Genomic DNA, 23,937 nt, shown 5'->3' on the forward strand with positions numbered 1-23,937 from the left:
TGTTTCTTATCCTGGTCCCAGTAGGTGTTGATAAGGTCCCATGGGGCCCATAGATTTACATTTACATTTTAGTCATTTAGCAGACGCTCTTATCCAGAGCGACTTACAGTAGTGAATGCATACATTTAATATATATATATATATATTTTTTTTTTTGTATTGGCCCCCCGTGGGAATCGAACCCACAACCCTGGTGTTGCAAACACCATGCTCTACCAATTGAGCCACAGGGAAGACTGTGGCTCAATAGATCTGTTTCCACTGCCGTCTAAAGCAGGCCCCCGTCAAATAAACTATGGACACAGAAAGTGCCATTGCCATTCTGAAGTATAGCAGCCTGTCCACTGACATTGTCTACCGTGGTAAAAGTGAGTTAGTAGGGAGAGTGATATAGTGCTGGTGCCGTCATCATGTAATGTGATGTGTGTTGTGAGATGTGATCTCCTAGGCAGATGCCAGTCTCCTCCCATCACTCCTGCCTGATTTGCAGAGCTCCCTCCCTCAGGAGTGGAGTAGGTGTGTCGAGGGACAACCGGTCAATATCTAATCAACTGGATAAGCTCCAGAGCAGTCTGGCTGGCTGGCTGGCTTGTTTGCTGCTACAGCGGTTTCCAGAGCACTCTGGCTGGCTGGCCCAGAGGTCTCCAGAGCAGTCTGTCTGGCTGCTCCACAGGTCTCCAGAGCAGTCTGGCTGGCTGGCCCAGAGGTCTCCAGAGCAGTCTGTCTGGCTGCTCCACAGGTCTCCAGAGCGGAGTAGTCTGGCTGTCTGGCTGGCTGACTAGCTGGGTGACAGGCCCTACTGGTGGATGGAGGGAGTTGGAGCTTTGAGCTCCGCTAATGGGAAAACAGACAAATCACTGGCAACCCAGACACCGCAGCCCTCAGCAGACACATTGATGTCCAGACACACTACAGTACGTGACTGCACATGCTGACTGTTCCCCGCTCACATCACCCCCATCCCCCTCCCCTCCCCTCCATTCTCTTTTCAACAAAACCCAAATGTCAGGTCAGTCTCAGAACTGTAGATTATCTCTGGCGCACCACAATATTCCCCTGCCATCAGGGGCAGGACAACCTTGGGTGGCCCAAAGGAGACGTGGTGTATACTTACTGTATTCGGATACAGAGGAAAATGACTAAGGCCCTGTCATTCATGTTTCTATTGCAGCTCTGGGTGACAGGATGAAAGTCTAATGGTGCAGAATGGTGTGCAGTAAAAGTTATTGAAGTAGGCGTCCAGTGTCGAGCCACTGCTTTGCCCTTTAGAAAGATACTGAACAGGATCTGGCAAATGAAAAGGATGTCTCAACATATAAAGCGTTAACATACAGTATGTGTTGCTACCATGTGACAGGTGTCATGGAGGGTTTAAGAATAGTTTATATATTCCAGCCTGTCCACTGACATGTCCTTGTTGTTTTTCTCCCTCTCTGACCAGGCTAACCATCCACGCTGAGTGTCCCATGCACTTGGAGGATTTCCCCATGGATACACATGACTGCCCTCTGAAGTTTGGGAGCTGTAAGTCCCTCTAGATATACCTCTGATTCTAATCCATATAACTGACATCACAGAAATAGAGGTCATAGATCAAAATCAAATCAAATTTGATTTGTCACATGCACTGAATACAACAGGTGTAGACCTTACCATGAAATGCTTACTTACAAGCCCTTAACCAAAAATGCAGTTCACAAAATAGAGTTAAGAAAATATTTACTTAATAAACTAAAGTAAAAAAAATGTAAAAAATAACAATACCGAGGCTATATACAGACGTATACATGTTAAACAATGGTCTGTTGTTCTCCACCATATCAATCAAAGGTTTAAATCCATTTAATCTGGCCGCAGCCTTGGACCGTGTGAATTGCATGTGGAGTGTAATAGACATCTTGTCCATTAGTTCTGTCTCCATCCCTGCCGCTTACGGGTCCTTTTGTAGAGCAGAACTTTTTGTGGAAGGCACTACACAGCGCACAGATCCCCTCGTGCACTCAACGTCGTCGAGATTTGTCGAGTTTCCTTGTAGGCGGGCTATTTTGCGGGGAAAACTATGTCAAACTCATTTAGCCCTGGGGGACGCGTTTGGTCTTTAACGAGGTCCGGAGGGCCGCACTGAATTTTTATTATATGCATTTGTAGTACAAATTTGCAAAAGATAGTCCTCCATTCATCGTTTTTTAAATTTCCTGATGCTCCCTGATTGTCTAGCTCTCATTTTGCAAATTATTATCGAGCTGGACACAGTCAAGAAACTGTATGAATGTAGATCCATTACCCACGGGCCGTATGTTTGACGACCCTGCTCTAAGTCGTACGTTTCACAGCGTATAGAACAGGGAGAGGTTATTTTATAAGCTATTGTTCCTAGAAATAAGAACTCTGTCAATGACATATTAAAGGTCAGAGTGACTCGGAGCTGGCCAGGGCGTTGTGAATAAAACATCAGGCAGCCAATAAAACAAAAGGGGCCCTTTCAGGGCCGTTGTTTCCTTCAGCGAGCAGGGCTCTTATTGGCAGACTGTCACAATGCCCCCTTCGGCACGGCTCCTCCTCTGATCTGTATTTATATCAATGGAAATCCGCTGCAAAGCCCAGGAACAATCGTCTCCTTAACGCAACGGCACACGGTTGGCAAGTAATTAGCGGCTTTTGTTGAGGCCTGACGTGCTACAGGCAATCTGCTGCAGTACTGTGCGCCGCTCGCCCCAATCACCGCTATTTTACATGACATTTATTTTCATTGGAAATGGCACAGCAATCACAAACATAATGTAGATGCCTTTTATTCTCCCTCCCTGTGAGCTCTGAACCTCTCAGGGTTTCACATTCTGAATATAAGCTAAAGAGAGCCAGGGTTTGTTTTGTCCCCCTAGATATAAAATAATTTGGCTGTAGATTTATGATGCTATGTTGTTCATAAAGGGGATATCTGAGCCAGACAGGTTCCTGTAACAGAACAAGGCAGATGTACCTAAAGTACAACATTGAGATGCAGTTGTGCTCTTTCAAATGTTCTATAGTTTTTTTATCATGGGATCAGTAATATGCCCGTCCTAATCATGTTTTTTTGTTCTGGATTTTAGTGAGCAGCATTATTTATGTGTGCTGCATTATCCTTACAACTGGTTATGGAGACTTGTATCCTCGACTTTATGCAGACATGAAATTCGGCATGTACTTTATGCGCAGATTCAGAGACAATGGACATCCAGAGAGAATTGACATCCTCACTCTCCTACTTTCTGAGCATAAGTGTAGTGAATGATTTCAAAGCCCTGGATAGTGGGCCGAATCTTTACTGTGCAATGAAAGTGTTTGACATAGTTGACCTTCTCTGCTAAGCGGAGCTGAGAATCTGACCACACTGAGTAGCTCTTTTACAAACAGATGGAGATATAGAATACACATGAGAACAGAATAATACCCTTCATTACCAATTACAATTGTTGTAGATGAAGAGGCCTTCAAGTAGATGCATTAACTATTTTTATTAATGATCTCCCACGAGTATAAAACAATAATTTCTCTGTGGCTATCAACATTTAATTAGCAAACCTCAGGCTGATGTGTGAATGATGATGTTATTGGTGCTCAGCTGGGTGTTTTCACCATCCTCCATCTGCTCTTCTACTGCAATGTTTGTGCCTGTGTGTGTGTGTGTGTGTGTGTGTGTGTGTGTGTGTGTGTGTGTGTGTGTGTGTGTGTGTGTGTGTGTGTGACTGACTGACTGACTGACTGACTGACTGACTGACTGACTGACTGTGTCTTTTAACTTCTTTGGTATAGGGGGCGGTATTTCGACGTCCGGATGAAAAGCATGCCCAAAGTAAACTGCCTGCTACTCAGGCCCATAAGCTAGGATATGCATATAATTGGTAGATTTGGATAGAAAACACTCTAAAGTTTCTAAAACTGTTAAAATAATGTCTGTGAGTATAACAGAACTGAAATGGCTGGCGAAACCCCGAGGACAAACCACCCCCCCCCAAAAAAAAAAAAAAATCATCCTACCCCTGATTTCAATGGCTGGCACTTTTATAATAGGGCAAAATCGTGCCCGATTGCAGTTCCTGTCAACAGTCTTTAGAAAGAGTTTCAGGCTGGTTTTGGAGAAATGAGCCAGAAATTGTAGTTTTTCTAGGTGGCTCCCATTTTGGCTGTAGGGTTTCCAAGGGCGTGAATGAGAGCGTGTTCTTTGGTATTTTTCTCCGGTAAAGACAATAACGATTCTCCATCTTAAATTTGATCGTTTATTTGCGTATTAGGGTACCTATTGTTTGATTATAAACGTTGATTGACTTGTTTGGATAAGTTTATTGGTAACGTTTGGGATTCATTTTGTATGCATTTTGAAGGAGGGAAACCGAGTGGATTATTGACTGAAGCGCGCCAGCTAAACAGAGTTTTTATGGATATAAAGAAGGACATTATCGAACAAAAGGACTATTTGTAATGTAACTGGGACCTTTAGGAGTGCCAGCAGAAGAAGATCTTCAAAGGTAAGTCATATATTATATCGCTATTTCTGACTTTCGTTTTTATTAAACTCTCATTCAAATAGACTTCATTGATGTGCATTTATTCAGATCGATGCCCCCCCCTTTCTTATTACCATTGATTTGCCATCACCAGAATCAGCCAATTGTAGCACTGTTGCATTATTCACTCTACATGGAAACTGACATGTACTACTTTCATTATTTGTCACTTCCTCTACCGGTGTGTCTGTCTATCCATCCCCTCTCTCTCTCTCTCTCTCTCTCTCTCTCTCTCTCTCTCTCTCTCTCTCTTTCTCTCAGATGCGTATACAAACAATGAGGTTGTCTATCTCTGGACCAAAGGAGATGAGGGCTCTGTAGTCGTAGCAGATGATGGGTCAAGGCTAAACCAGTATGACCTACTGGGCCACGATATTGGGAAAGAATCTATGATTTCCAGCACAGGTAGCCCATACAACATGTCTGCCACTTTCAAATGAACATGCAGTTCCAGCACAGGTTCTATTATACCATATGATCAAGTCATTACCACTGAGATAACATCAGAACAAAGGTGTTCACTAATGGAACATCTGCTTTACATTTCTCACGAAAACCTCTCTTTTCAGCTCCTGGCTAGCAAGACAATTTGGATTAATTCATTTCTCTCCCTTTTCCTTTGTACACCGTTGGCATATACTTACAGATTCTATTTGTGTCTTTTTGTAAAGTTATTTATCTGAGCTGTTCTGCAAGCGGCTGCCTCATCGATTTGTCTCTGCTAGTATTATTGGGGTCAGTGCGGTCTCACCACTTAAAGGAAGACTTGCTGAGTTTGGGGAAAGGAGGTAAACACTGATCACTGAATGCAGGGACTTTCTTATAGGCTGGTGGAGAAATACTGACAAACTCTCCTGTTATCCAACACTAAATCTGTGAACAAAATGGAATATGTGTAAATGCAGGGTAGATGAAGAAGAAGATGAATCTTTGTGGTAGCTCCCATTTACATGTTATTTGATGGAAGAACACACAGGCACTCTGATTTCAGATTGAAACACACATTGATATGCCCAGTTTCAGATAGTATTTTTTTAAATGGTAGCCAAGAGTAAAACTATTCAACTTGTTCAGTAGTAAGATAACTATTCAGCAGTAGTAGAAAGATAAGGAGCCTTGGAGCAGGAAGGAGAATGCTACTTTTCCTCTGATTGAGCTCTGGTCTGAAAGCCATTTGAATTGGCACTGAATTATAGGACACTCTGTCAGCCAGCACTGTTGATCAGCCATTCATTTGATCTTAAATTCTGATTGCTATAGCTGCTGCAAAATCCCTTTATCTACAACACGCACAATACTGAGTTTTTGTTCTCTCACTTTCCTCTTGGGAGAGCGTCAACCTGTTTTTACCAGGCAGAGACAGCTATTCAAATTAGGGAAGCTATTTAAGTGTCTTGCACTCAAAGAGACAGGTCTCTGTGAGATAAAAATGTTGTCTAACCTCTATTTAGTCACTGTGATGCATAGGGCACTTTGTCTCACTTCTCTCATTGTCTCAGTCTGGTTGCATGGTTGCAGTGATAGAGGCAGGCATGGTGAGGCAGATAGGGACTGAGGTGTGGTAGAACCGTCATGTGAATATTCACTGTAACACCACATGGACTCCTCACACTGACTGACATCACCGACTGACATCACTGGCCTCAACAACTCAATGTGAAATATATCTCAATGAATCTTGTACCACAGAGTTTTCTCAGTATCTGCTGTACGTACTGGACATACAGGCTTGAGGATAGGGAATATCTGTCGTCTTAACACTGTTTAATTTTCCTGTCTTCCCATGTCAACAAACATAGTGGTATATGTGTCACCTTTACGCAGCACATAAGAGTGTGTCTGTCATCCAGGAAATAGATTCTCAGCACATTGGGGGCTGTGGATCATGTGGTACAGTATATGTTTTTAAAACACAGTTGATCATACACTATCACATATTTATTTTCCTGAACCCACACAGTGAGGTGTGCTGCTCTCAGCCTCTCACACATACCAGCACTTGTTTGTCAGCGTATTACGGATGCCACTGCAGCCAGCTCTCCTCTCCCCCTAACCCTAACCCTTCCAGTCAATAGATCTAATCCAGACCAACAGTGGAGGGAAAACCAATCTCTGCCTTTAACAACCAGACACTGTGATAAGCATGCGATCAGTTAACCTCCACTCTCACAAACTGATACTCTGCTTCCCACAGGATCCCAGTGCTGTGCTAGCATGCATGTCGCTGTATTAACACGATTCCAGTGCTGTGCTAGCATGCATGTCGCTGTATTAACACAATTCCAGTGCTGTGCTAGCATACATGTCGCTGTATTAACACAATTCCAGTGCTGTGCTAGCATGCATGTCGCTGTATTAACACGATTCCAGTGCTGTGTTAGCATGCATGTCGCTGTATTAACATGATTCCAGTGCTGTGTTAGCATGCATGTCGCTGTATTAACACGATTCCGGTGCTGTGCTAGCATGCATGTTGTATTAACACGATTCCAGTGCTGTGCTAGCATGCATGTCGCTGTATTAACACAATTCCAGTGCTGTGCTATCATGCATGTTGTATTAACACGATTCCAGTGCTGTGTTAGCATGCATGTTGTATTAACACGATTCCAGTGCTGTGTTAGCATGCATGTTGTATTAACACGATTCCAGTGCTGTGTTAGCATGCATGTTGTATTAACACGATTCCAGTGCTGTGCTAGCATGCATGTCGCTGTATTAACATGATTCCGGGTGCTGTGCTAGCATGCATGTTGTATTAACTTTCATAAATATAGTTCTGAATATTTCAGCAGAGTCCTTGTGTTTGTCTGGACTGAACATGAGCTGTATTAATAATTAATGTCCTCTGCATCTCTCTCTCTCGTTCTCTGTCGTCCCCCCCCCAGGAGAATATGTAGTGATGACAACGTATTTCCATTTGAAAAGGAAAATTGGCTATTTTGTGATTCAAACCTACCTTCCGTGCATCATGACTGTCATCCTGTCTCAGGTCTCCTTCTGGCTAAACAGAGAGTCAGTTCCCGCCCGCACTGTATTCGGTGAGTGTCTTCCCCTATCTCCTTAACCCTGAAATGCACTTAATGAGTAATTGAACCATTCCGACAATTTGGAGTGTGGCAACAATGGAGCTGTGGTTTAAATTATGAAGCTACATCAAAACAAGTGTGCAGCAGCGGCAGCTTACGCATTTGTGGAGCAGCTTTTGTTCACATCATCAGATGCATTCAGTAAATTGGCGTGCCAGGGGAGGGTAGAAAAAGTTAATCTTTCCGAAGTTGTAGTTCACACGGGAAGTGTAAAAAGCAGCTTGGTGCCCATGTTGGCTTTGCTGGGCCCTGGACAGTGATGAATTTGGGTTTAAAACTGTGCTTGGATCACAGGATTGACCTGTAATTAACTTGGCCACCATAAAACCACCTAATTAATTACAGATTAACGCAAGCAAACTTGGAAAGGAATTAAGTAGGAGAAAGTGAGGCCGTTCACCTCCGGGGACGGAGTGATAAAAGTGTTGCAGTGGCATCGCTCTCGGTGGGGTATTGAACGTGCTTTGCAGAAAGTTTAAGCCGGCCAAGTTTTAAGAGATTATTGCTTATTGAGCTCTTGCTAACTTTGGCAAGGTGTCTGGCTTTGTCAACACTTTTTGTGAGGCAGACGTATCAGATGCAAAGCACAGCTGATCCTGCCAGCATCGCTATGGAGACTTGGAAAGGGTGAGATCCTGCTTCCTCTGTGATGGGTCAGAATGAAAGATGAGCTCTGACAATTTGAGTTGGTAGACTAGAAAGCAAAGGCAGCCCATTCAGGCTTAGGGGAAATGATAGTAACAGACAAGTTATGCACAGTCCTCCAAAAGCAATGTCAAGGTAAATAATGAAAACAGTCAAACCTCAAGTTGGAGAAAGCATTTCCTAATCTAGGACTAAAACTTGAATTAAAACGACAGCTGAAGGCCAAGAAACTTGAAGAAAAGGAAGTATTGTATTTAACACATATAGCATTATTGTAGGCTGGCAGTAAAACACTTTGATTTCAAATGACTCAGAAGATCAGGTATAGACATTTAGTCTGATAGTGTTGTTACAGTTCAGACTAGCTAGAGCATGTGAGTCACTAACACACCTAGAAATATATCTGTGTTCAAATCATACAGCTTGGTCATTTGACCATTTCACTGCAGATGATGTGATGCATGACACTAGCACTTCATACTGAGACTAACAGTTCTGGAAACATGACTAGTTGGGGAAATCGGAGTAATTGAAAAACATTAATCTCACTACCTAGTGCCTCTCATGTAAAGAAGTCGGTTGACTTCTTTACATGAGAGGCACTAGGTAGTGAGATTAACGGTTGACTTCTTTACATGAGAGGCACTAGGTAGTGAGATTAATGGTTTACTTCTTTACATGAGAGGCACTAGGTAGTGAGATCAACGGTTGACTTCTTTACATGAGAGGCACTAGGTAGTGAGATTAACGGTTGACTTCTTTACATGAGAGGCACTAGGTAGTGAGATTAACGGTTGACTTCTTTACATGAGAGGCACTAGGTAGTGAGATCAACGGTTGACTTCTTTACATGAGAGGCACTAGGTAGTGAGATTGACGGTTGACTTCTTTACATGAGAGGCACTAGGTAGTGAGATTAACGGTTTACTTCTTTACATGAGAGGCACTAGGTAGTGAGGTTAATGTTTTTCAATTACTCCGATTTCCCCAACTAGTCATGTTTCCAGAACTGTTAGCATATGTTTATTTTAACCAGTTTACCCCACACTATTCCCCCTCTTCTCTCCTCGGTCATGGACACCCACGGCTTCGCCTCTCCGCCTGCCATGAGCAGAGTGTCATGGCAACTCAAAGTGCCTCCCCCAGCAGAGAGAGCAGACCTCTGTTTGGCGGTTAATTAGTGTTTCAGAACAGAGCAGGGCAGGGCATGCTGCGGAGCACAGTGGAGAAATACACTTGCTAGCCGCCTTGATTTGTTTGGATTTGCTTTGCACATCAAGTGCAAAAAAAATAAGAGTAATTCACATTCTTACAGCCATGCAGAAATTATCTGGTATTTTTCTCTGGCACAATCCCCTTGGCCACATACATTTTCTCCATTATCTCTGTCCCATCTTCCTGTCATGAAGGAGGGGCCCTCATCCGACCTCTATGACTATCTCCCTTGTAAAACAAAGGCCTTTCATTGCCAAGAAAAGTCACAGTAAGAAGCTGTTGTTTGTGAAAGGGTTGACAGAATGTATTTCTTCATGTGTTCTAATGGAGATTCAGTTGAAACAAGGCCAAGGCCATTGGGAACCGTTCAGCAAACACTGCAGTATGTGACTTCTGCTGCGATGTTAAGCTTATGCACTGAAGAAGTGTTTGTTGGGTACACAGAATGAACAAACTCTCACTTGTAATGGAAGTGCACGAAGGCACAACATTGTTTAAGAGACGGGTGTGGAATTGACGAAAATGAGAATGGCCTCAGGGAAGAGGACTGATGAAGCGTCCAGGTAAACAGGTGTCCTGGTAGGAGAGATGTTTGTTCTGCAGCATAGTTAAGCTGCAGGCCTACAGGTGCTCCCCATCACAGTCTCTCTCTCCTGGTTGGTCAGGAGCTGGAAGGCTGTTTCAGATTCAGACTACCCTCCCTGACTGGACAGTCACTTCAACTGCTATTCACAACCAGCCCCTGCCAACCTCCTGCTCTCTGAGCCATCCACAGGGCTTTAAAACTGTCTAAATATTTTAGGAGAAACTGCTCACTTGTCTTGTATAAAGAGCATGAAAGTTGATATTTCATTAATCATTTGTTCCCTAGCGGATTGCCAGGTTGGAGAATCTGGCTGGCGTGACCTGATATTTTGTGTGGATAATCCCTGTATCATTTTCTCATTCACCCAAGTGTAATTTGTGATTTATTGTTTGAGCAGACGTATTACACTGTGGACACAATACAATACAATCTCCAGTGACATTCTGGTTAATTTGCCGATTGATATTTTTTAATTGCCTGATATTCTTTAATATGGGGAGATTGCAACTCCTCTGTTGTTAACATTTGCCAGTTGTCAATATTTTCAACAACTTCAGAACTGATAAAAGACTTAACATTAAATTATGCTACAGCTTTGAAGATTGCACAATAAAGTATATGCAACCTGACAAACATAATAATGTATATATAGTTATACACTATATTACAAAGGTATGTGGACACCCCTTCAAATTATTGGATTCGGCTATTTCTGCCACACCCGTTGCTGACAGGTGTATAAAAACGATCCATGCAATCTCCATAGACAAATATTGGCAGTAGAATGGCCTTACTGAAGAGCTCAGTGACTTTCAACGTGGAACCGTCATAGGATGCCACCTTTCCAACAAGTCAGTTTGTCAAATTTCCGCCCAGCTAGAGCTGCCTTGGTCAACTGTAAGTGCTGTTATTGTAAAATGGAAACGTAGGAGCAACAATGGCACAGCCGCGAAGTGGTAGGCCACACAAGCTCACAGAACGGGACCACCGAGTGCTGAAGCTCGTAGTGCAAACTGCCTCTGGGAGCATCCTTAGCCCAATAATTGTTTGTCGGGAGTTTAATGAAATGGGTTTCCATGGCTGATCAGCCGCACACAAGCCTACGATCACCATGCGCAATGCCAAGCATTGGCTGGAGTGGTGTAAAGCTCGCCGTCATTGGACTCTGGAGAAATGGAAATGCGTTCTCTGGAGTGATGAATAACGCTTCACCATCTGGCAGTCTGACGGACGAATCTGGGTTTGGGGGATGCCATGAGAACGCTACTTGCCCCAATGCATAGTGCCAACTGTAAAGTTTGGTGGCCTGGGGCTGTTTTTCGTGGTTCGGGCTAGGCCCCTTAGTGCCAGTGAAGGGAACGCTAGAGCATACAATGACATTCTAGACGATTCTGTGCTTCCAACTTTGTGGCAACAGTTTGGGGAAGGCCCTTTCCTGTTTCAGCATGACAATGCCCCCGTGCACAAAGCGAGGTTCATACAGAAATGGTTTGTCGAGATCGGTGTGGGAGGACTTGACTGGCCTGCACAGACCCCTGACTTCAACCACATCGAACACTTTTGGGATGAATTGGAAAACTGACTGCGAGCCAGGCCTAATCGCCAACATCAGTGCCCGACCTCACTAATGCCCTTGTGGCTATAAAAGCCCCGCAGCAATGTTCCAATGTCTAGTGGAAAGCCTTCCCAGAAGAGTGAAGGCTTTTATAGTAGCAAAGGGGGGACCAATTGCATATTAATGCCCATGATTTTGGAATGAGATGTTTGACAAGTAGGTGTCCACATACTTTTGGTCATGTAGTGTATATTCTGCGGAAATCAACAGTAAGACCACAAGCCCCACAGGTTCACATTGAGTTGACCTCTTCAGCTGCACAAGTCCATTTTTGAAGCCTATATTTATTTTATTTTAACAGATGAGGCAGGTGGGAACAGGTGAAGTGGAATGATTGCTTATATCTGCTTTGATGGACACCCATTCTCTGCTCTCCTATCATTTCATTCTTTAAATTCGCTGAGACGTAGAACACAATGGCTGGCGCATGGGCACAATGACTTAGAAAACATGCACATTTCACACAGCAATTGATTTATCCTCTCAAATCTCTTTCTGTGTCGTGATTCAAATCAACATTGGGCCTTACACCTAATAAGAGTATTGCACATTCACATTTGGAATGCCTATTTGCTATGTCTTCTAGCTACTGGTCTAGATGGCCAAATCTAATCTGTTTCTGTTTCAACATTTTGATTGCCTGTGTAATGACATCCATGCTGGCAGTGGAATTTTCCTCAAAACGCTTAAGTGTCAAACAATGCCAGGAAAGTTAAATGAAACCTCATGTGGATATGATGGCTGTGTCACACTGTCAAACATGATGGAGGTACTCAATACAGACTCCATCACAATGGATGTGGTCAATGGAGGAGGTATTTCCAATCACTTAATGCCTAGAGCCCCCAGGTAGGCCTCTACCCCAACTACAGTCATGGACATTGTGTAGTAGTTGGCATCCCATTCAAGCTGCAGGTCACAGCGAGCGACCCTCACATTTTCATGAGGTGATCAGCCAGCAGGGTTTCCATATCAAGTGCAGCACCACTCTGTCAGGCTGCTGTGTCTGTTCTAAAGCAGCCCCTTCTCTCTCCCATCCACCCATGGCTCCTCGTCCCACTAGGAAGTGGTTGTTCCATGTTTCTCCAGACAGATGGCAGGGGACTGCCTAGCCGCCTGCACTGTATCAATACAGGGATTACAGTGTATCATCAGACAAGCTCAGTGGAGCTCTTCTTTGGGGCGCCTCCAATCTGCGGTTCTGTGAAACTCATGGAGTCAGTGTAGTAGAGAGCTGGCGCTGGCACCAGGGTTGGAGAGGTTAGATTGGAGCTGCGTCTTTATCACTAATTCTGCTAACTGAATCGTTTGTTTATGTCACAATTGGGTTTTTATGTCCTCACCTTGGCCATATGTCACAGCACACTGTGACAGCATGTACTGAATGTTCAAGGATGGCACTTTCGTTCTTTACATGACACACAGTTACAGATGTAGTATCTTAATTTGATCACCCTGTTGCAGGACAACTTTCCTGCAATTCGGGGAAATGTAAAATGTGCAGTGTATTTGAGGTTTAAAAGGCTTCTAAAGTTTGTCATTTCCACTTTATAATTTCAGACATGAATTTCCCTTACAAAAAATGTATCAACCGCTACAAAAATGTTGATTAGTTATAATCCACATAATTCACATTTCCTGATGCTGCAGGATTGTTTTCCTGCTGTAGGAGACTGGCTCAAGTTAAGATCCTAGACCTGTACATGTACTGTAGTTTAACCCAGTTGGGTCTGTGTGTAATGTACGTATGTGTGTGTTTGTGTGTGTGTTTGTCAGTTCATACACTCTCTAATACACCCTATCATTCCCTTTGCCTCTCTTCTTTCTGTCCCCAGGGGTCACCACAGTTCTAACCATGACAACCCTAAGTATCAGTGCCAGGAACTCCCTGCCTAAGGTGGCCTATGCCACAGCTATGGACTGGTTCATGGCGGTATGCTATGCCTTTGTCTTCTCTGCCCTGATAGAGTTTGCCACAGTCAACTACTTTACCAAGCGCAGTTGGGCATGGGATGGCAAGAAGGAGGCCCAGGAGATGAGGGTGAGTTCTGTAGCTACCGGGCCTGGCTCCATTACGTTGAAACACATAGAAACGGTACACCTACAATATATGGAGGTCGTTTCAATACTTCAAACACATAGAAACAGTACACCTACAATATATGGAGGTAGTTTCAATACTTCAAACACATAGAAACGGTCAATTACAATATATGGAGGTAGTTTCAATACTTCAAACACATAGAAAGGTACACCTACAATATATGGAGGTAGTTTCAATACTTCAAACACATAGAAACGGTCAATTACAATATATGGAGGTAGTTTCAATACTTCAAACACATAGAAAGGTACACCTACAATATATGGAGGTAGTTTCAATACTTCAAACACATAGAAACGGTCAATTACAATATATGGAGGTAGTTTCAATACTTCAAACACATAGAAACAGTACACTTACAATATATGGAGGTAGTTTCAATACTTCAAACACATAGAAAGGTACACCTACAATATATGGAGGTAGTTTCAATACTTCAAACACATAGAAAGGTACACCTACAATATATGGAGGTAGTTTCAATTCTTCAAACACATAGAAACAGTACACTTACAATGTATGGAGGTAGTTTCAGTAGCTCAAATGTTTAAACAGTATAATGTGGATCCTCACAGATCCCCTAAAAGCCTTGCTCCCTCTTTCTGTGCTTTGCTGGTGTTGTGGAGAAGTACAGTAGCTAATCACAGCTGTCTCCATCTTCATTCATCTACTAGATGGTGTGTCTGAAATGAGGCTGTCTCCTCTTCAGCTCTCTCCCTCTCCCTCTCTCCCTCACCCTCTCTCTAGAGTCAAGTGGCTTTTTGCTTATTCTAGATGATTTGCTCTCTATCTATCCTCCCCTGATAACCTCCTGAAAAATGAGCGTCTTCAGAGCTAATGGCTCAGAGATGTGGCGAGGGAAGCCGAGCAGAGCTCTCATATTGTATTGTAGTGGGAATGAGGAATGATGGTACCTGGGAAACACTGATAGAAAGTCCCATCCCAGCCTCCTGAAGAAGGCAGCCCTGGGTAATCTGTAAAGAGACGCTTTATTTATTCATTAACAGCCCAACAGAGGAGGATCTCTGGGCCTGAACACAACAGAGTGAGCAGCAGGGGGTGGGGAAGGACAACTCCCAGAGCAGGTATCCTGAGCACAGAAAAACGGTGTATATCACACACATACAAATTAAAACAGTGTATCTCACACACAGAGACACACACAGCACATAAACCCAGTGTACATCCCACACAGAGAGACAGTGCAAGACAGAGGGAGACAGTGAGAGACAGTGATAATTAAGGCATGGGGTTATATGAAGAGCTCATTAAACATTGTGATTTTGACATTTAGGGGCTGTAAAAATGTTTGTAGGCCTTTTAAGGCTAGAAAGGTTTGGGGAAGTTTGGATGCAATCAGGGGGTGTGTATCATGCGAGCAGATGTGATGATATTAAAAGTAAGTGGAGAACTCCTGGGAAGTTTTGAAAGTGGGATATCTGAGACTCGATTTAGAAGTCTTCTCTTTAGTCTTTTAAGTGTGCTTCTGTCAGCCCAAGTCAACATGTAGAAATATCTCAGGAGTATGAAGCACTCGCAACCATCAGTCAAACACTCCCATTATTCCTTAAGTTATTTGCAAGTTGACTTGTTTGCCGTCTGGATGATTGGCACCATGGCATATTGCTGACATGAAACCTTCCTGTAGTCACTCGGGGACAGACGATTCTGCGAATTAAAATGCAGTAATTGGAGACGTGTTTGTCTTTGATGTTTTGTCTTGTTGGCAGCAGCAGCAGGATGTCTGTCCTGTGTTCTTTGAGTTGTGTTGAGCAGGCAGTTTGTGGTGATGGATACATGAGGGTAGGGGTCACTCGGAGAGCGATAGCATGTCCATCACCGTCCCTCAGCTTCAGGAGAGCTGAGGGATAAAACGCTGCGCGCTTTATCCTCGTTTAAAGGCTTAGCTTCACAGAGGACGACGTGGGTATGAAGTCAGAGTGCAATCAAAAGGTCGTTCCTCAGAGATGGTGGAAGGATGCTTGGCTGAGTGTCCTGTTGGGGATGGCATTCCTGGTCATCAGATGCTGTGGCTGCAGCCTCCTCTCCTGAGAGGGTCAGATGGTGACCTCACTGAGAGGCTGTCTCAGTTGAAGCTGGGAGTGGACAGCCAGAGGAGGGTCGATGTTAGGTCATTTACCTCAGTGGCTGTGGAGCTGCTCTGACTCTCACTGTTGCCCTTTTTTGTCAGACGTGTCCTGTTAGACATGCCAGCCTTGTTATCCTGGGCAGCAGCAGTAGCAGCAACTCTCATACAACCTAATGAGGTTTCTCTCTCCTCTCCTCTCCACTAGAGAACCAGGGTGTTACTCAGGGATTCAGGCACAGACATGTTGCTCGGTCAGCTTTCTGTGATTATTGACTAGTAAGAAATGATTGAATTAGAAACATACACTGAGTATACGAAACATTAGGAACACCTTCCTAATACTGAGTTGCATTCATCAGGTCATGGACTCAACAAGGTGTCCAAAGCATTCCACAGGGATGCTGGACCATGTTGACTCCAATGCTTACCACAGTTGTGTTCAAGTTGGCTGGATGTTCTTTGGGTGGTGGACCATTCTTGATACACACGGGAAGCTATTGAGTGTGAAAAACGCAGCAACATTGCAGTTCTTGACTCAAACCGGTGCGCCTGGCACCTACTACCATACCCCGTTCAAAGGCACTTTAATCTTGTGTCTTGACCATTCACCCTCTAAATGGCACACATACACAATCCATGTCTCAATTGTCTCAAGGCTTAAAAATCCTTCTTTAACCTGTCTCCTCCACCTTCATCTACACTGATTAAAGTAGATTTAACAAGTGACATCAATACGGGATCATAGATTTCACCTGGATTCACCTGGTCAGTCTATGTCATGGAAAGAGCAGGTGTTCTTAATGTTTTGTACATATAGGGTTGGATGTACATTACATTTTACATTTTAAGTCACAGCACAGTAGTTGTCAACATAACTATTTTGACACCTACTGCAGGAAATGTGTTACATTTCTCCCTGCATAGATTATACTGCATTATGTTTTGTTGGAGAAAGTATGAGAGGGGGGAGAAGGTGTGAGAGGGGGTAGAAGGTGTGAGAGGGGGGGGAAGGTGTGAGAGGAGGGAGAAGGTGAGGAAGAGAAGGAAAGAGAGAGCGGGAGAAGGAGGAAGGGAGTATAGGACATTAGTGCAGAGAGAGGCAGCATTTACCTTGATTAGGGATTTTAGAGCATGTTTAATTCATGCTGGCTGACAGACAGTCTGTAACACTCTGCAGCAGTAACGAGGCTGGGCTGCAGTCAGGTCTACGTAGAGCCCAGCCACCTCTACAGCTGGCAGCGTTCCCAGCAAGCCAGGACGCCTGCACGGAAACACACACACACACACACACACACACACACACACACACACACACACACACACACACACACACACACACACACACACACACACACACACACACACACACACACACTCATAGCCCCAAGATGTGCTGACACGCTCACGGATGGACGGACACATGCGCACACACAGCACAGGATATATACCGTTACTCTTAGCCATAAGACATGCCAACATAGAAACACAGAACCAGAGAGAGGCTGTAAGATACTCTGTGATCCCTGTGTAAACTCACAGCAAGACACTTTCAGCCTTGTGCTTAAAAACACACTCCGATACACAGGCAATATCTCTCAACACTCCCCATTCAGGGCCAAGGAGCACACACACACACGCACACAAAGGAGCTGATCGTGGACTACAGGAAACGAAGGGGCTGAGCACGCCCCCACCCACATCGACGGGCTGTAGTGGAGAGGGTCGATAGCTTAAAGTTCCTCAGTGTCCACATCACTAAGGAATAATCATGGTCCACACTCCCCAACACAGTTGTGAAGAGGGCACGACAATGCCTGTTCCCCCTCAGGAGACCTCAACAAGTTCAACAGCTGCACCATTGAGAGCATCTTGATTGGCTGCATCACCACTTGGTATGGCAACTGCTTGGCATCCGACAGCAAGGCGCTACAGAGGGTAGTGTCTACGGCCCAGTACATCACTATGGCCGAGCTCCCTGCCGCCCAGGATCTCTATACCAGGCAGTGTCATAGGAAGACCCTACAAATTGTCAAACTCAAGCCATCCAATTCATAGACTGTTCTCTCGGCTACCGCACGGCAAGCAGTACCGATGCAGCAAGTTTGGAACCAACAGGACCCTGAACAGCTTTCTACCCCCAAGCCATACGACTAAATAGTTAACCAAATAGCTACCTGGACTATCTGCATTGACCCACTTTGCACTAACTATTTTGACTCATCACATACCACTGCTGCTACTGCTTATTATCTATCCTGTTGCCTAGTTACTTTATCCCTACCTATACGTACATATCTACCTCAATTACCTCATACCCCTGCACATGGACTCAGTACTGGTACCCCGTGTATATAGCCAAGTTATCATTTACTCGTGTTATAATTGTGTATTTATTCCTTGTGTTATCATTTTTCTATTTTTCTCTCTGCATTTTTTGGGAAGGGCCGTAAGTAAGAATTTCACTGTTAGTCTACACATGTTGTTTACGAAGCATGTGACAAATACAATTTGATTTGATTTGACACACACACACACACGCTAAGCAGTCTTCATGCCCCAAGTTTGCTGAAAGCATTCATATAATCACACAAAGTTGGTCTGCCCTCAAGAAATGTTTGTGTACTGTTGTGTATAGTGTCATGCAATGTTTTGAATAACATTACTTTCCAAACAAAGCCATGTGCTATGGTTACTTCTGCCTGTATCTCAGACTACATAACCCAGAATGATATTATGGAGTCCCTCTACACTAGCTGATTGGCAGGTACATTATGTACAAGCAGGGTGTATGTCAGGTTGGTAGGCTGAGAGCAGACCTGATTCTGGGGATAAATTAGCTTAGGTAGCTGTGGTAAGGGTCATGAGACGCTTGTTAATAGTTATCCCTCACTTATGCTGATCTAAGCTGTGGCTATGATATAAGGAGCCCGGGGTGTTGTTGGATCAGAAGGAATCGATACCCTGTGAAAGCCTCAGGGCGTCCAGGGGGCAGCAGCCGACACTGCTTCTCCACTGATATTGCCATGAGATAGGGCAGAGCCCTGGCCCAGCCCATCAGACAGAGCCCTGGCCCAGCCCATCAGACAGAGCCCTGGCCCAGCCCATCAGACAGAGCCCTGGCCAAGACCATCAGACAGAGCCCTGGCCCAGCCCAGCAGATAGAACCCTGGCCCAGCCCATCAGACAGAGCCCCGGCCCAGCCCATCAGACAGAGCCCTGGCCCAGCCCATCAGATAGAGCCCCGGCCCGGCCCAGCCCAGCAGATAGAGCCCCGGCCCGGCCCATCCCATCAGATAGAGCCCTGGCCCAACCCATCAGATAGAGCCCCGGCCCGGCCCAGCCCAGCAGATAGAGCCCCGGCCCAGCAGACAGAGCCCCAGCCCAGCAGATAGAGCCCCGGCCTGGGCCAGCCCAGCAGATAGAGCCCCGGCCCGGCCCTGCCCATCAGATAGAGCCCGACCCGGCCCATCAGATAGAGCCCTGGCCAGCCCATCAGATAGAGCCCCGGCCCGGCCCAGCCCAGCAGATAGAGCCCCGGCCCAGCCCAGCAGATAGAGCCCCGACCCATCCCATCAGATAGAGCCCTGGCCCAGCCCATCAGATAGAGCCCCGGCCCAGCAGACAGAGCCCCAGCCCAGCAGATAGAGCCCCGGCCCAGCCCATCAGATAGAGCCCCGACCCGGCCCATCAGATAGAGCCCTGGCCAGCCCATCAGATAGAGCCCCGGCCCGGCCCAGCGCAGCAGATAGAGCCCCGGCCCAGCAGACAGAGCCCCAGCCCAGCAGATAGAGCCCCGGCCTGGGCCAGCCCAGCAGATAGAGCCCCGGCCCGGCCCAGCCCATCAGATAGAGCCCCGACCCGGCCCATCAGATAGAGCCCTGGCCAGCCCATCAGATAGAGCCCCGGCCCAGCCCAGCAGATAGAGCCCCGGCCCAGCCCAGCAGATAGATCCCCGGCCCGGCCCAGTCCAGCAGATAGAGCCCCGGTCCAGCCCAGCAGATAGAGCCCCGGCCCAGTCCAGCAGATAGAGCCCCGGCCCAGCCCAGCAGATAGAGCCCCGGCCCGGCCCAGTCCAGCAGATAGAGCCCCGGCCCAGCCCAGCAGATAGAGCCCCGGCCCAGCCCAGCAGATAGAACCCCGGCCCAGCCCAGCAGATAGAGCCCCGGCCCAGCCCAGCAGATAGAGCCCCGGCCAGCCCAGCAGATAGAGCCCCGGCCCGGCCCAGCCCAGCAGATAGAGCCCCGGCCCGGCCCAGTCCAGCAGATAGAGCCCCGGCCCAGCCCAGCAGATAGAGCCCCGGCCCGGCCCAGCCATCATCACATATAGACAGACAGCATACTCTTTCTCTGTTTAACACCATTACTGCTACTTTATTCTGAAGCCCCTCTGGGTGAAAGGTTTCCCTGGTAGATTGTTGTTTTGGAATGGATGGTTGTTAAGTTGCTGCATTCTGTAGCCTACTATCCATCCATTCAACTCGTACATCTGAGGTGAAATGCAATCCATTACCCGCTGTGTTAGCCCCCCTGACTGGCCTGCTTATCCAATTGGATCGGCCCATTCTCCTTGATACTGTGGTTTAAGATAAAAATCAATCATAGTGCCCTGGTTGTTCTATCCCAATTGCCCTTCTTATACGTTGAGCCACACCTTTATGTGCCAGCCAGGTTGGTGCTGATCATTAATTGATGCAAGCCTGGCAATACTAATGTAATACAGCAATTGGATTAATCAGCTGTAGGTGCATTTTTGACAACTGAAAAAGTATCAGCTGAGGATTCCTTATAGCATGATTTTTTCTCCAACCCATCTGTTTAATATCCCCTTCCCTTCATTCAGTCCCCCTCTCTTAATCTAATCTAAAAATCTGGCCTATATTCAGTACCGTCCCAGTACTATTTTCAGTACAGCCTCAGTCCTGTATTCAGTACAGCCCAGTCCTATATTCAGTACCAGTCCTATATTCAGTACCAGTCCTATATTCAGTACAGTCCCAGTCATATATTCAGTACCAGTCCTATATTCAGTACAGTCCCAGTCCTATATTCAGTACAGTCCCAGTCATATATTCAGTACCAGTCCTATATTCAGTACAGTCCCAGTCCTATATTCAGTACAGTCCTAGTACTATATTCAGTATAGCCTCAGTCCTGTATTCAGTACAGTCCCAGTCCTGTATTCAGTACAGCCCAGTCCTATATTCAGTACCAGTCCTATATTCAGTACAGTCCCAGTCCTATATTCAGTACAGTCCCAGTCATATATTCAGTACCAGTCCTATATTCAGTACAGTCCCAGTCCTATATTCAGTACAGTCCTAATACTATATTCCGTACAGCCTCAGTCCTGTATTCAGTACAGTCCCAGTCCTATATTCAGTACAGTCCTAGTACTATATTCAGTACAGCCTCAGTCCTGTATTCAGTACAGCCCCAGTCCTATATTCAGTACAGCCCCATTCTTATATTCAGTACAGCCTCAGTCCTATATTCAGTACAGTCCCAGTCCTACATTCAGTGCAGCCCCAGTCCTATATGCAGTACAGTCCCAGTCATATATTAAGTCCCAGTCCTATATTCAGTGCAGCCCCAGTCCTATATTCAGTACCAGTCCTATATTCAGTCCAGTCCCAGTACTATATTCAGTACAGCCTCAGTCCTTTATTCAGTACAGTCCCAGTCCTTTATTCAGTACAGTCCCAGTCCTAGATTCAGTACAGTCCCAGTCCTATATTCAGTACAGCCCCAGTCCTATATTCAGTACCAGTCCTATATTCAGTACAGTCCCAGTCCTATATTCAGTACAGTCCCAGTCCTATATTCAGTACAGTCCCAGTCCTATATTCAGTACAGTCCCAGTCCTATATTCAGTACAGCCCCAGTGCTGTATTCAGTACAGTCCCAGTCCTATATTCTGTATTCAGTACAGTCCCAGTCCTATATTCAGTACAGTCCCAGTCCTGTATTCAGTACAGTCCCAGTCCTATATTCAGTACAGTCCCAGTCCTGTATTCAGTACAGTCCCAGTCCTATATTCAGTACAGTCCCAGTCCTATATTCAGTACAGCCCCAGTCCTGTATTCAGTACAGTCCCAGTCCTATATTCTGTATTCAGTACAGCCCAGTCCTATATCCAGTACAGTCCCAGTCCTGTATTCAGTACAGTCCCAGTCCAATATTCAGTAAAGCCCCAGTCCTATATTCAGTACAGTCCCAGTCCTATATTCAGTACCACTAGTCCTATATTCAGTACAGCCCGAGTCCTATATTCAGTACAGTCCCAGTCCTGTATTCAGTACAGTTCCAGTCCTATATTCAGTACAGCCCCAGTCCTATATTCAGTACAGCCCCAGTCCTATATTCAGTACAGCCCCAGTCCTATATTCAGTACCAGTCCTATATTCAGTACCACTAATCCTATATTCAGTACAGTCCCAGTCCTATATTCAGTACAGTCCCAGTCCTATATTCAGTACAGTCCCAGTCCTATATTCAGTACAGTCCCAGTCCTATATTCAGTTCAGCCCCAGTCCTGTATTCAGTACAGTCCCAGTCCTATATTCTGTATTCAGTACAGTCCCAGTCCTATATTCTGTATTCAGTACAGTCCCAGTCCTATATTCAGTACAGCCCAGTCCTATATCCAGTACAGTCCCAGTCCTGTATTCAGTACAGTCCCAGTCCTGTATTCAGTACCACTAGTCCTATATTCAGTACAGTCCCAGTCCAATATTCAGTAAAGCCCCAGTCCTATATTCAGTACAGTCCCAGTCCTATATTCTGTATTCAGTACAGTCCCAGTCCTATATTCAGTACAGCCCAGTCCTATATTCAGTACAGCCCAGTCCTATATCCAGTACAGTCCCAGTCTTGTATTCAGTACAGTCCCAGTCCTGTATTCAGTACCACTAGTCCTATATTCAGTACAGTCCCAGTCCAATATTCAGTAAAGCCGCAGTCCTACATTCACTACAGTCCCAGTCCTATATTCAGTACCACTAGTACTATATTCAGTACAGTCCCAGTCCTATATTCAGTACCACTAGTCCTATATTCTGTATTCAGTACAGTCCCAGTCCTATATTCAGTACCACTAGTCCTATATTCTGTATTCATTACAGTCCCAGTCCTATATTCAGTACCACTAGTCCTATATTCAGTACCACTAGTCCTATATTCAGTACAGCCCCAGTCCTATATTCAATACAGTCCCAGTCCTATATTCAGTACAGTCCCAGTCCTATATTCAGTACAGTCCCAGTCCTATATTCAGTACAGTCCCAGTCCTATATTCAGTACAGCCCCAGTCCTGTATTCAGTACAGCCCCAGTCCTATATTCAGTACAGTCCCAGGCCTATATTCTGTATTCAGTACAGTCCCAGTCCTATATTCTGTATTCAGTACAGTCCCAGTCCTGTATTCAGTACAGTCCCAGTCCTATATTCAGTACAGTCCCAGTCCTATATTCAGTACAGTCCCAGTCCTATATTCAGTACCACTAGTCCTATATTCAGAACAGTACCAGTCCTATATTCAGTACAGACCAGTCCTCAGAGTGCAGGTTGTCAGACCTGTTTACAAGTGCTCTGCTACTCATCCTGCTCTGCTCTCATCCTACCATTAACTCTCCAGTGCCACCAGCCCTACCCACTCTTCTGCTCTGCTCCATTTCTCTCAGTGGTTCAGAAAATAACAAGCTTCTCGGAAATTAAACCATGATATTGCCCATGGACTTAATTTTAGCTCATAAACTTTTGACCCATGTGCTCTGTAACAAGTCTCTTGCATGCCAGGCCCTGGGGTGGCCCTATTCTCACTGTGAACTATGGATGTATGTATATTTTGTTGAGGAGGCTCATGCGATTTGCCACTTATTGGAGCGTAAATGCGTAATGTTCTATGACCCTGGCCTTTTGTCCAGGCTGGGAGGGCTACAGCCCCGATCCCTACACTGAGTTCTTTCAGCTTGGTTCTGAACCCAATGGTGCAGAATAGGGATGTCATACTGTTCCCATCATGCATCTTGAGCATCATTGCACCCCAAGTC

The 23,937-nt window shown here is 45.4% G+C and overlaps 1 protein-coding gene across 3 annotated transcripts in view; it reads left to right on the forward strand.

The window, feature by feature from the left end:
- LOC106563399 (gamma-aminobutyric acid receptor subunit alpha-3) overlaps positions 1-23,937 on the forward strand; it is a 133,144-nt gene that overhangs the window by 107,998 nt on the left and 1,209 nt on the right. For all 3 annotated transcript variants that reach the window (XM_014128918.2, XM_045690027.1, XM_014128920.2), the window contains exons 6-9: positions 1,442-1,524; positions 4,809-4,952; positions 7,436-7,588; positions 13,533-13,738. In XM_014128918.2, the coding sequence (XP_013984393.1) occupies positions 1,442-1,524; positions 4,809-4,952; positions 7,436-7,588; positions 13,533-13,738 (586 nt within the window). The remainder of the gene's footprint in view (positions 1-1,441; positions 1,525-4,808; positions 4,953-7,435; positions 7,589-13,532; positions 13,739-23,937) is intronic.

Source organism: Salmo salar, chromosome ssa11 (assembly GCF_905237065.1).
Source record: "Salmo salar chromosome ssa11, Ssal_v3.1, whole genome shotgun sequence".
Lineage (NCBI taxonomy): Eukaryota > Metazoa > Chordata > Actinopteri > Salmoniformes > Salmonidae > Salmo > Salmo salar.